The sequence below is a fragment of the Bos grunniens genome, chromosome 4 (assembly GCF_055505025.1).
Source record: "Bos grunniens cultivar Pamir isolate PY7600 chromosome 4, Bosgru_T2T1.0, whole genome shotgun sequence".
NCBI classification, from domain to species: Eukaryota; Metazoa; Chordata; class Mammalia; order Artiodactyla; family Bovidae; genus Bos; species Bos grunniens.
This window is the reverse complement of record NC_141168.1, coordinates 112,912,754-112,927,759: the sequence shown is the minus strand read 5'-3', so window position 1 is coordinate 112,927,759 and position 15,006 is coordinate 112,912,754. Positions and strand designations below refer to the sequence as shown.

General features: G+C 40.2%; 1 protein-coding gene across 2 annotated transcripts in view; it reads right to left on the bottom strand.

Moving 5' to 3' along the window:
* The window catches only part of ABCA13 (ATP binding cassette subfamily A member 13), a 393,960-nt gene that overhangs the window by 182,577 nt on the left and 196,377 nt on the right, over positions 1 to 15,006 (bottom strand). For both annotated transcript variants that reach the window (XR_015163267.1, XM_086398601.1), the window contains exon 42: positions 12,884 to 12,974. Coding sequence is in view for 1 of the 2 variants with exons in the window: in XM_086398601.1 (XP_086254727.1) it covers positions 12,884 to 12,974 (91 nt within the window). In the remaining variant the exon portion in view is untranslated. The remainder of the gene's footprint in view (positions 1 to 12,883; positions 12,975 to 15,006) is intronic.

Sequence of the window (15,006 nt, the reverse complement as noted above, 5' to 3'; positions counted from 1 at the left end):
TAAAATTACTTCCAGGAAGTAGCATAAATTTTACTTAGGTACAGGCCTCATGCTGAGCTGAACAGGAGGATTTTGCAGAATATGATAAAATTGGTAAATGTAGGCAATCTGGTACCAAATTTGTTTTAATGTTTCTTGGACTCATTTCTTTTTTAGTAATGAAATACTTAAATAGATTTTCAAATGATGTATTTTCCAGTTCCATAATTTGTAATTTCAATGATAAATGAGATTACATTTTTATATCATATTTTACAACAGTAATGGAAAACACTATAATTTTTCTTTCCTCGGGATTCTCTTTAAAATTTAAAACATACCTCTTTTTCAAGTAATGTTAGCTTTTTTGTATGTCTATTTCTAACATATTTACATGGATTTTCATAATGTTCCCCAAATTCAGAACATGGAATTATCATTTTTCAAAAGAGACATATAGCCAGAATGAAGAGGATATATATGTAGGCAATACATTTTCAATGTAAATATCTTAAATTCTCAACAATGACAAAATGTTTATGAGAGCATAATCATATTTTCTTTAAATTTGTGCATATATATAAAAGTCATTTAACTAACATGACATAAAAAACTGAAGACTCAAAAATTAACCCCTTAGGCAACATTCTAGTACTGAAAAGAAAAAATAATGCCTCTGTTCAGTTAAAATAAAAATTTTATATAAAACAGAGACAAGTTATGACATCTACAGCGGAATATTAACACAGAAGTTACACAAGCAGTAACACAGATGAATCTCAGAGATAAAACATAGGAAAAAAACCCACACAATTTTGTGCATATTGTATTATTCCACTCATATGAAGTTAAGAAAACAGGCAAAACTACTGAAAGTTAGAGCGCTACTGTCAGAGGAAAGGTCTGACTGGGTGAGAACATGAGGGCCAGCCAAGCCAGCCTGGGTGATGGCTGCACAGGTGCACCATGGGAAGTTCACCCAACTGTGTGCCTGAGAACTGTGCCCTTTATGGTCAGATACACCCAGTTTCTGTTAGTAAAAACACACATAAAACACTACTTTTAAAAATTAATGATTCATGGGAAAAGTAAACAATTACAGGATTTTGAAACAAATTCAAATCACTGTAAATATGAAGAGGGGCCCAAATTAATTAGTAACATGGAAATAAGCTCGGCAGTTACAATAATATAAGTCTGAAGGAACCCAAAGGCTGACCCTTCATAAAGGGTTACAGGCCTTTTCCTTTGACTATAGGGGAAGACCTTGAATCTAACAGCTGTCACTCCTACACTTAGGCTACACAACAGCAGAAGTAAAAACTTACATATTTAATTAAGATTGCCTTTAAAAAAACCAAAACAGGGACTTTCTCCTGTTCAGTCTGAAGAAGAAATGCATCCTCTTGTGTGAGAGCCACATGGCTAAGACCTGAGGGTGACTTATAGGATCTGAGAGCAAATCCATTCACTGCTGGCCAACCATGGTAGAGCCCAGTTCTATGAGCTGCTGCTGCTGCTAAGTTGCTTCAGTCGTGTCCGACTCTGTGCAACCCCATAGAGCAGCCCACTAGGCTCCTCTGTCCCTGGGATTCTCCAGGCAAGAACGCTGGAGTGGGTTGCCATTTTCTTCTCCAATGCATGAAAGTGAAAAGTGAAAGTGAAGTCGCTCAGTCATGCCCAACTCTTAGTGACCCCATGGACTACAGCCTACCAGGCTCCTCCATCCATGGGATTTTCCAGGCAAGAGTACTAGAGTGGGTTGCCATTGCCTTCTATGAGCACAAGGACCTAAATTCTACCCACAAGCTGAGAAAATCTGGTAGAGGATCCAGATAAGGAGGATTCTAAATAAGAATGTAGAGCAGATGGCACCTCTATTTCAGCCTTGGGAGACTCCAGACTTCTGACCTCAGAGACTGGGAGATAAGTGAATATTTTGCACACAAATATGATGTAAAACCAGCAATTGTAAGAAGAGACTACAAATGTAGGATATTGGAAATGCATTTGAAACTAAAAGATCAGTAACTTCAAGCAATCTTGTGTGTGTGTGTGTGTGTGTGTGTATATGTATGTGTGTATGTATATATAGCCTGCTATATCAAAACCTTATAGCAACTGCAAACTGAAAATCTCCATTATACATGCACACACACACAAACACACACCAAAGCAATCCAAACACAACACTAAAATTAGGCATCAAATCACAAGAGAACAAAAGAGAAAGGGAAGAAAAAACACCTACAAAAATAAACCCAAAACAATTAACAAAATGTCAATAAGAACATACATATTGATAATTACCTTAAATGTAAATGAATTAAATGCTACGACCAAAGGACATAGACTGATTGAATGGATACAAAAACAAGACCCATATATATGCTGTCTATAAGAAACCCACTTCAGATCTAGGGACACGTACAGACTTTTCTAACACCATACACAAAAATAAACTCAAAATGGGTTAAAGATCTAAACGTAAGACCAGAAACTATAAAACTCCTAGAGGAGAACATAGGCAAAACACTCTCCGACATACATCACAGCAGGATCCTCTATGACCCACCTCCCAGAATATTGGAAATAAAAGCAAAAATAGACAAATGGGACCTAATTAAACTTAAAAGCTTCTGCACAACAAAGGAAACTATAAGCAAGGTGAAAAAGCCTTCAGAATGGGATAAAATAATAGCAAATGAAGCAACTGACAAACAACTAATCTCAAAAATATACAAGCAGCTCCTGCAGCTCAATTCCAGAAAAATAAATGACCCAATAAAAAAATGGGCCAAAGAACTAAATAGACATTTCTCCAAAGAAGACGTACAGATGGCTAACAAACACATGAAAAGATGCTCAACATCACTCATTATCAGAGAAATGCAAATCAAAATCACTATGAGGTACCATTTCACACCAGTCAGAATGGCTGCCATCCAAAAGTCTACAAGCAATAAATGCTGGAGAGGGTATGGAGAAAAGGGAACCCTCTTACACTGTTGGTGGGAATGCAAACTAGTACAGCCACTATGGAGAACAGTGTGGAGATTCCTTACAAAACTGGAAATAGAACTGCCTTATGATCCAGCAATCCCACTGCTGGGCATACACACTGAGGAAACCAGAAGGGAAAGAGACACATGCACCCCAATGTTCATCGCAGCACTGTTTATAATAGCCAGGACATGGAAGCAACCTAGATGTCCATCAGCAGATGAATGGATAAGAAAGCTGTGGTACATATACACAATGGAGTATTATTCAGCCATTAAAAAGAATACATTTGAATCAGTTCTAATGAGGTGGATGAAACTGGAGCCTATTATACAGAGTGAAGTAAGCCAGAAAGAAAAACACCAATATAGTATACTAACGCATATATATGGAATTTAGAAAGATGGTAACAATAACCCTGTATACGAGACAGCAAAAGAGACACTGATGTATAGAACAGTCTTTTGGACTCTGTGGGAGAGGGAGAGGGTGGGATGATTTGGGAGAATGGTATTGAAACATGTATAATATCATATATGAAATGAGTCGCCAGTCCAGGTTCGATGCACGATACTGGATGCTTAGGGCTGGTGCACTGGGACGACCCAGACAGATGGTAGCGGGAGGGAGGAGGGAGGAGGGTTCAGGATGGGGAACACGTGTATACCCGTGGTGGATTCATGTTGATATATGGCAAAACAAATACAATATTGTAAAGTTAAAAAAAATAAAAAAAGAAAGGTGTAGTAGCAATTCTCATATCAGACAAAGAAGACTAAAATACTGTTACAAGAGCTAAAGAAAGACACTACATAATGATCAATGAATCGATCCAGGAAGTTATAACAATTATAAATACATATGTACCCAACACAGGACATCTCAATATATAAGACATATACTAACAGGTATAAAGGGAGAAATAGACAATAACACAATAATAGTGGAGGACTTTAACACCCGACTTGAATCAATGGACAGAACACTCAGAAAATCAATAAGGAAACATAGGCCTTAAATGACACATTAGACCAGATGACTTGATTAATACTTATAGAACATCCATCCAAAAGCAGCAGAATACACATTCTTCTCAAGTGCACATGGAACATTCTCCAGGATTAACCACATGCTGGGCGACAAACCGAGCCTTGGTGAATTGAAGAAAACTGAAATCATCAAGCATCCTTTCCAACCACAACACTATGAAATTAGAAATCAACCACAAGGAAGAAAAATCTATTAAAAAACACAAACATGTAGAGGTGAAACAATATGCTACTAAACAACCAATGAATCACTAAAAAATATAAAAAAGGAAATCAAAGAAGACCTGGAGACAAATGAAAATGAAAGCACAATGATTCAAATCCTATGGGATGCAGGAAAGCAGTTCTAAGAAGGAAGCTCATAGCAATACAACCTTATAAGCAAGAAAAATCAAAAATAAACAACCTAACCTTACACCTAAGGAAACTAGAAAGAAAAGGACAAGCAAAACCTAAAGTTAGTAGAAGGAAAGAAATCAAAAAGATCAGAATGGAAATAAGTGAAACAGAAATGAAGAAAACAATAGGAAAGATCAATGAAACTAAAAGCTAGTTCTCCGAAAAGATAAACAAAACTGGCAAACCTTAGGCCAGACTCATCAAGAAAAAAAGGAAGAGGGCTCAAATCAACAAAATTAGAAACAGAAAAGGAGGAGTTATGGGGCTTCTCTAGCAGCCCAGCGGCTACGACTCTGCACTTCCAATGCAGCGGACAGGGGTTTAGTCCTGGTTGGGGAACTAAGATCCCATGTGCCACGTGGTATGGCCAAAAAAAAAGTTATATAGACAGCACAGAAACACAAAGGACCATAAGAAACTATTGGAAGCAACTATATGCTAATAAAACAGACATGAAAGAAACAGACAAATTCTTAGAAAGGTACAATCTCTCAAGACTGAACCAGGAAGAAATAGAAAATATGAACAGACTAATCACAAGTAATAAAACTGAAACTGCGATTTAAAAACTCCAAACAGCCAGTCAGAATGGCTGCGATCCAAAAGTCTACAAGCAATAAATGCTGGAGAGGGTATGGAGAAAAGGGAACCCTCTTACACTGTTGGTGGGAATGCAAACTAGTACAGCCACTATGGAGAACAGTGTGGAGATTCCTTACAAAACTGGAAATAGAACTGCCTTATGATCCAGCAATCCCACTGCTGGGCATACACACTGAGGAAACCAGAAGGGAAAGAGACACATGCACCCCAATGTTCATCGCAGCACTGTTTATAATAGCCAGGACATGGAAGCAACCTAGATGTCCATCAGCAGATGAATGGATAAGAAAGCTGTGGTACATATACACAATGGAGTATTACTCAGCCATTAAAAAGAATACATTTGAATCAGTTCTAATGAGGTGGATGACACTGGAGCCTATTATACAGAGTGAAGTAAGCCAGAAAGAAAAACACCAATATAGTATACTAACGCATATATATGGAATTTAGAAAGATGGTAACAATAACCCTGTGTACGAGACAGCAAAATAGACACTGATGTATAGAACAGTCTTTTGGACTCTGTGGGAGAGGGAGAGGGTGGGATGATTTGGGAGAATGGTATTGAAATATGTATAATATCATATATGAAATGAGTCACCAGTCCAGATTCAATGTACGATACTGGATGCTTGGGGCTGGTGCACTGGGATGACCCAGAGGGATGGTATGGGGAGGGAGGAGGGAGGAGGGTTCAGGATGGGGAACACGTGTATGCCTGTGGCGAATTCATTTCGATATATGGCAGAACCAATACAATACTGTAAAGTTTAAAAATAAAATAAAATTTAAAAAAAATAAAAAAATAAAAACTCCAAACAAACAAAAGCCCAGGACCAAATGACTTCACACATAAATTCTATCAAACGTTTAGAGAAGAGCTAACACCTATCATTTTAAACAATTCCAAAAAGTTGCAGAGGGAGGAACACTCCCACATTCTATAAGACCACCATCACTCTGATAGCAAAATCAGACAAAGACAACACAAAAGAAGAAAATTACAGGCCAATACCACTGATGGACACAGACGCAAAATCCTTAACAAAATACAAGCAAACCAAATCCAACAACACATTAAAAGGATCATACACCATGATTAAGTGAGATTTATCCCAGGGATACAAGGATTTTTCAACACCTGCAAATCAGTATGATATACCACACTAACAAACTGAAGAATAAAACCATATGATCATCTCAATAGTTGCATAAAAAGTTTTTGACAAAATTAAATACCCATTTATGATTTTTAAAAAATCTCTCCAGAAAGTAAAGCCTAAAGGGAACCTCAGTTCAGTTCAGCCACTCAGTCATGTCAGACTCTTTGCAACCCCATGAACTGCAGCATGCCAGGCCTCCCTGTCCATCAACAACTCCCGGAGTTTACCCAACCTCATGTCCATCAAGTCAGTGATGCCATCCAACCATCTCATCCTCTGTCGTCCCCTTCTCTTCCTTCCCTCAATCTTTCCCAGCATCAGGGTCTTTTCAAATGAGTCAGCTCTTCACATCAGGTGGCCAAAGTAATGGAGTTTCAGCTTCAGCATCAGTCCTTCCAAAGAACACCCAGGACTGATCTCCTTTAGAATGGACTGGTTGGATCTCCTTGCAGTCCAAGGGACTCTCAAGAGTCTTCTCTAACACCACAGTTCAAAAGCATCAATTCTTCGGTGCTCAGCTTTCTTTATACTCTCACATCCATACATGACCACTGGAAAAACCATAGCCTTGACTAGACGGAACTTTTTCAGTAAAGTAATGTCTCTGCTTTTGAATACGCTATCTAGGTTGTTCATAATTTTCCTTCCAAGGAGTAAGTGTCTTTTAATTTCATGGCTGCAATCACCATCTGCAGTGATTTTGGATCCCAAAAAAATAAAGTCTGACACTGTTTCCACTGTTTCCCCATCTATTTGCCATGAAGTAATGGGATCAGATGCCATGATCTTCGTTTTCTGAATGTTGAGCTTTAAGCCAACTTTTTCACTCTCCTCTTTCATTTTCATCAACAAGCTTTTTAGTTCTTCTTCACTTTCTCCCATAAGGGTGGTGTCATCTGCATATCTGAGGTTATTGATATTTCTCCAGCAATCTTAATTCCAGCTTGTGCTTCTTCCAGCCCAGCGTTTCTCCTGATGTACTCTGCATATAAGTTAAATAAGCAGGGTGACAGTATACAGCCTTGATGGACTCCTTTTCCTATTTGGAACCAATCTGTTGTTCCATGTCCAGTTCTAACTGTTGCTTCCTGACCTGCATACAAATTTCTCAAGAGGCAGTTCAGGTGGTCTGGTATTCCCATCTCTTTCAGAATTTTCCACAGTTTATTGTGATCCACACAGTCAAAGGCTTTGGCATAGTCAATAAAGCAGACATAGATGTTTTTCTGGAACTCTCTTGCTTTTTCCATGATCCAGCAGATGTTGGCAATTTGATCTCTGGGTCCTCTGCCTTTTCTAAAACCAGCTTGAACATCTGGAAGTTCACGGTTCATGTAATGCTGAAGCCTGGCTTGGAGAATTTTGAGCATTACTTTACTAGCTCTGTGAGATGAGTGCAATTGTATGGTAGTTTGAACATTCTTTGGCATTGCCTTTCTTTGGGATTGGAATGAAAACCGACCTTTTCCAGTCCTGTGGCCACTGCTTAGTTTTCCAAATTTGCTGGCATATTGAGTGCAGCACTTTCACAGCTTCATCTTTCAGGATGTGAAACAGCTCAACTGGAATTCCATCACCTCCACTAGCTTTGTTCGTAGTGATGCTTTCTAAGGCCCACTTGACTTCACATTCCAGGATGTCTGGCTCTAGGTCAATGATCACACCATCATGATTATCTGGGTCATGAAGATCTTTTTTGTACAGTTCTTCTGTATATTCTTGCCACCTCTTCTTAATATCTTCTGCTTCTGTTAGGTCCATGCCATTTCTGTCCTTTATCCAACCTTTACATGAAATGTTCCCTTGGTATCTCTAATTTTCTTGAAGAGATCTCTAGTCTCTCCCATTCTGTTGTTTTCCTCTATTTTTTGCATTGATCACTGAGGAAGGCTTTCTTATCTCTCCTTGATATTCTTTGGAACTCTGCATTCAGATGCTTATATCTTTCCTTTTCTCATTTGCTTTTCGCTTCTCTTCTTTTCACAGCTATTTGTAAGGCCTCCTCAGACAGCCATTTTGCTTTTTTGCATTTCTTTTCAATAGGGATGGTCTTGATCCCTGTCTCCTGTACAATGTCACAAACTTCCATCCATAGTTCATCAGGCACTATATCAGATCTAGTCACTTAAATCTATTTCTCACTTCCACTGTATAATCATAAGGGATTTGATTTAGGTCATACCTGAATGGTCTAGTGGTTTTCCCTACTTTCTTCAATTTAAGTCTGAATTTGGCAATAAGGAGTTCATGATCTGAGCCACAGTCAGCTCCTGGTCTTGTTTTTGCTGACTGTATAGAGCTTCTCCATCTTTGGCTGCAAAGAATATAATCAATCTGATTTTGGTGTTGACCATCTGGTGATGTCCATGTGTAGAGCCTTCTCTTGTGTTGTTGGAAGAGGGTGTTTGCTATGACCAGTGTGTTCTCTTGGCAAAACTCGATTAGCCTTTGCCCTGCTTCATTCTGTATTCCAAGTCCAAATTTGCCTGTTACCCCAGGTGTTTCTTGACTTCCTACTTTTGCATTCCAGTCCCCTATAATGAAAAGGACATCTTTTGGGGGTGTTAGTTCTAAAAGGTCTTGTAGGTCTTCACAGAACCGTTCATCTTCAGCTTCTTCGGAGTTACTGGTTGGGGTATAGACTTGGATTACTATGATATTGAATGGTTTGCCTTGGAAATAAACAGAGATCATTCTGTCCTTTTTGAGACTGCATCCAAGTACTGCATTTCGGACTCTTTTGTTGACCATGAGGGAACTTACCTCAACATAATAAAGGCCATATATGACAAACTCAGAGCAAACATTATTCTCAATGGTGAAAAACTGAATTTCTTCTAAGATTAGGAACAAGACAAGGATGTCCACTCTCACCTCTATTATTCAATACAGTTTTGGAATTCCTTGCCATAGCAATCAGTGAACAAAAGGGAAAAAGAGGAATTCAAATTCCAATCCAAATTGGAAAAGAAGTAAAACTGTCACTGTCTCCAAATGACATAATACTATAGATAGAAAATCCTAGGGATACTACCAGAAAACTACTAGAGTTAATCAATGAATCTGGTGATGTTTCAGGATACAAAGTTAATACACAGAATTTTGCTGCATTTTGATGCTAAAAACAAAAATTCAGAAACGGAACTCAAGGAAGCAATCCCCATTACCATTATCTCAAAAAGAATTAAATACCTATGAATAAACTTACCTAAGGAGCAAAAGACTTGTATTCGAAAACTATAAGGTACTGATGAAAGAAATCAAAGATAACACAAACAAATGGAAAGATATACGATGTTCTTGGATTGGAATAATGAATATTATCAAAATGCCTATACTAACCAACACAATTTACAGATTCAGTACAATCCCTATCAAACTACCAATGGCATTTTTCATAAAGCTAAAACAAAAAATCTTAAAAATCTGTATGGAGACATAAAAGATGCTGAACAGCCAAAGCAATCTTGACAAAGATAAACAGAATTGGAGGAACCGGGCTCCCTGACTTCAAACTATACTATAAAGCTGCAGTCATCAACACAGTATGGCCCAGGCACAAAAACAGAAATACAGATCAATGGAATAGGTCAGCAAACCGAGAAATAAACCCACATGCCTACGGTCACATATCTATGACCAAGAAGGCAAGACTATACAATGGAGGAAAGACAATATCTTCAATAAATCGTATCGGGAAAACATGTAAAAAATGAAAGCAGCACATTTTTTAACACCATTCACAAAAATAAACTCAAAATGGATACTATAAAACTCTTAGAGGAAACATAGGCAGAACACACTTTGACACAAATTGCAGCAATATTTTTTCCAAGGCATCTCCTAGAATAATGGAAATAAAAACAGAAATAATCAGTGGGACCTAATTAATCTTAAAAGCTTTTCCACAGCAAAGAAAACCATAAGAGAAGCAAAAAAACAACCATAGAATGGGAGAAAATATTTGCAAAAGATGTGAGTGACAAGGGATTAGTCCCCCAAATTTATAAACAGCTCATGCAACTCAATATCAAAAAAAACAATCCAATCAAAAAAATGGGCAGATCTAAGAAGACATTTCTCCAAAGGAAGACATACAAATAGCCAAGAGTACATGAAAAGATGCTGCTGCTTCTGCTGCTAAGTCACTTCAGTCGTGTCCGACTCTGTGTGACCCCATGGACTGCAGCCCACCAGGCTCCCCCATCCCTGGGATTCTCCAGGCAAGAACACTGGAGTGGGTTGCTATTTCCTTCTCCAATTCATGAAAGATGCTAAATATCATTAATTATTGGAGAAATATAAATCGAAACTACAATGAGGTATCACCTCACAGTAAAAAGAAAGGCCATCATCAAAAAAAAAAAAATCTACAAATAATAAATACTGTAGAGACTGTGTTGAAAAGGGAACCCTCTTACACTGCTGATGGGAATGTAAACTGGTGCAGATGCTATGGAGAAGAGTACAGTGGTTCCTTTTAAAACTAAAAACAGAGCTACCATACGATCCACCAATCCCACTTCTGAGCATATTTTGAACAAAACTATAGCTCAAAAAGATACATACACCCCTGTGTTCACTGCAGCCCTATTCACAATAGCCAAGGCATGGAAACAACCTAAATGTCCACTGACAGATGAATGGTCAAGAAGATGTGGCATTTACACACAATGGAATATTACTCAACCACTAAAAAGAATGAAATAATGCCATTTGCATCAACACGGATGGACCTAGAGATTATTATACTGAGTGAAGTCAGCTTAAACTTCTTTAGACAGTCTGAAACCTGAACTTTACAGATGCCACCGAGGAGGCTCAAGAGGAAGTGAGGTACCTGTTGCTGGAAACTGGAGGAAGATCATAGTCCGGCAGGTCCTCACATGGTTAACCAGTGATCTCACTCCTAGATGCACGCCCAGGAGAGAACGTACGTCCACAGATAACTCATGGCAGCAGCTTCGTAATAGCCCCAAATTAGAAGCAACCCGAAAGATCATTAGCTGGTGAAAGAGCAAACCAATTTTGGTGCACCTGGACAATGAACATGGTCTGGCCACCAAAGGATGAAGCACTGACAGACCAGCACGTGATCACTGGGAAACATCAGGCCGAGTAAAGGACGCCAGACACAGACACCCACGTGCCGTGGGCTCCACTTGTACGAATGTCCAGAGCAGACAGGCACGCAGAGACAGACAGCAGAGTACAGCTGACCTATGACTGGAGCACACGGGGCTTAGGGGAGGTGACAGGTAACCTGAGGAGAGTTTACCTGTGGTAGTGCAACTTGCTCCGAACTTGAGGGGGGCAAGGGATACACAACTCTGAATAAACCACAAACTGCTGAACTGTGTTAAATGGACAAACTGTGTGGCGTGTAAAATTATTATCTCAATAGAGCTGTTAGAATAAGATACACCCGACATCATTAATCATTAGGGAAAAGCAAATTAAAACCACAATGAGAGATCCCTACAAACCAATTACGATGCCTAAAATAGATAATTTTTAAGCCTGACAGTACCAAGAGCTGAAAAGGAAGCAGGGCCGATGGAAACTCATACACTGCTTGTGAGAATGCAGTCTACCAAACATCTGTCGTCAACATCCGGAAGTACTTAGTTCTGGTCACTTATTTGCCCTCTATGTGCCTGGAGTCTCTGAGGAAGCCTCTGAGGTCTGTCCTCCTCCAGGCCTCTTCAGCCCAGCTCTGTCCTCCTTTCTGGGTCACTGCCCACAGGTCGGGTAGGAACTGGCTTCACTGAGGCCTAGTCACACACCAGGGTTCTGCTCCATGGCCGACGCCTGTGCATGGAGATCTGCACATGAAACTTAAGAACACACTTCAGTCCCAAGAGGACAGAGGCTCCAGGGAGCAAGACTCACATTTGGATTTTTCTGCATGTAAACCCGTCCTGGCCAAGTCCCTGCACATAAGGTGCCCATCGAGAATGATACTGGACTGGCCTGTTCGTGAGGCAGGAAAACAAAATGGACTGATTCTGTTACCCTCGTTTTCTACACTAAGACATTGCTTCTATGATAAATTAAGTTCTGAAGAAATGTAAAGCTGTCCCACAAACACACAGATGTTTGATTCAAGTCAAAGAAAAACACTAAGCTTTCTGCCTCCATTCAATTACACCCCTCACTGTGCTTAATCTCTTCCTCTCCAACTTTTTTTTAATTTATTTATTTTAATGGGAAGACAATTACTTTACAATATTGTGAAGGATTTTGCCATAGATCAATACGAATCAGCCACAGGCATACACGTGAACCCTCTCTCCTGAACCCCCCTCCCACCTCCCTCCCCAGCTCATCCTTCCAGGTTATCACAGACACCGGCTTCTGGTGCCCTGCATCATACATCAAGCTTGCACTGACTGTCGATTTTACGTATGGTAACACATGTTCCAATGCTATTCTCTCAAATCATCCCGCCCTCTCCTTCTCCCATTGAGTCCAAAAGTCTGTTCTTTACATCTGCGTCACCATTGCTGCCCTGAACATAGGACTGTTGGTACCAGATACCATATATACACGTTAATATACAGTATTGGTCTTTCTCTTCCTGACTTACTTTGTTAAAACAAGGTGGCGGTAAGGGTGGGGGCCTCACCTCACACACCCCCACCCCCTCACCCAGTGGAAATGCAAAGAAGTCCCCTGACTTACGGTGACCAGGACCAGGCTCTGGGGGTGCCGACTCCAAGCTCAGGGCAGTATCAGGTTGCTTCTTGGAATCTTGCAAAAGATGCAGAAACACCTTTTTGAAAATGGAAAAGAGCTTCACGTTATTTTATGTTCCCTTCCACATTGTACCTCTTCTGCCTCAATTACCCAACTGGGTCATTATGACAATATTCACCAAACAGCCACCATATTTTACTTGGTCGTTCAGTTAAGGGACAGAACTCTAAGGCCACCTGGTCCTGCCCACAGGACACAAAGGTGAGTAAAACCAGTCTGAACCTCAGGGCACCTCGGTCCTGGCCAAGCCGCCAGGAAGGAATGGGCAGAGCGTGGTGGGGCCGATCACACAGAGCATCCAATTCAACTGTGGTTTGTGAAGCACTGTCCAGCATCTGAGAAACTCAGGAAGAATCAGGCCACAAACTCGTGAGCCGCACCGCGGATTCAGAGTGGGTGGGCCCACGTGTGACAATCCCCACCACAGAGTCTTCTCCACAGGCTCTGGGACCTCTTAATACCTAAACAGGTTTGTCCTATAAACTGGCTTGAAGTCAGTAATTGGTTAGTGCTGGACGCCGACGCGCTGCCTCACTGTTCAGACCGAAGGGCTGTGGCTGTCATCAAAGTCCATGAACGATAAATGCTGCAGAGGGTATGGAGAAAAGGGAACCCTCCTACACTGTTGGTAGGAATGTAGAGCATTCTCTATGAAGAAGAGTATGGAGGTTCCTTACAAAACTAAAAATAGAGCTACCACATGACCCAGCAATCCCATTCCTAGGCACGTAGCTGGAGAAAAACATAATTTGAAAAGATACATGTTCACTGCAACACTTTACAGTAGCCAGGTCATGGAAGCAACCTAAATGTCCATCAGCAGAGGAATGGATAAGGACAATGTGGTACATATATACAATGGAATATTACTCAGCCATAATAAAGAAAGAAATAATGCCATTTGCAGCAACATGGATGGACACAGAGATGATCATACTAAGTGAAGAAAGGCAGAAAAAAAGAAAGACATCATAAAAATTGCTCATACATTCTATCTAAAATATGAGACAGATGACCTTATTTACAAAAGAGAAACAGACTCACAGACATAGGAAACAGAGCTATGGTTACCCAACAGGGAAGGAGGGAGGGATAAACTAGGAGTTTGGAATGAACTTACATACACACTACTATAAAAGAACCAGATAACCAACAGAGATCTACCGTATAGCACAGGGAACTATACTGAATATCTTGTAATAACCTATAAGGGAAAAGGATCTGGAAAAGAATATATACATATTCACATGAACACACATATATATGTATTATATGGGCTTCCCTGGTAGCTCAGCTGGTAAAGAATCTGCCTGCAATGTAGGAGACCCTGGTTTGATTCACGGGTCAGGAAGATCCCCTGGAGAAGGATCCAATATTCCAGTATTCATGAATACTCCAATATTCATGGGTTTCCCTGGTGGCTCAGACAGTAAAGAATCCGCCTGCAATGCAAGAGACTTCGGTTGGATCCCTGTGTTGGGAAGATCCCCTGGAGGAGGGCATGGCAACCCACTCCAGTATTTTTGCCTGGAGAATCCCTGTGGACAGAAGAGCCTGGTGGGCTGCAGTCCATGGGGTTGCTAAGAGTCAGACATGACTAAGCAACTAGGCACAGCACAGCACATATATACATACATACACATATATATATACATATATGTATGTGTGTGTATACACACACACACACACAGCTTCCCTGGTGGCTCAAACAGTAAAGAATTTGCCTGCAATGCAGGAGACCCAGGTTCAATCCCTGGATTGGGAAGATCCCCTGGAGAAGGGAATGACTACCCACTCCAGTATTCTTGCCCAGAGAATCCCTTGAACAAGGGAACCTGGTGGGTTACAGTCCGTAGGATCACAAAGAGTAGGACACAACTGAGTGACTACTACTATACATACACACAACTGAATCACTTTCTGTACACCTAACACTACCACAACACTGAATATCAACTATATTTCCATTAAAAAAAATTTTAAATCCAAGGACTAGGCCCAAAATCAGTACGAGCAAGGTGCAAAAGCATGTGCCTGGAGACAGGGAG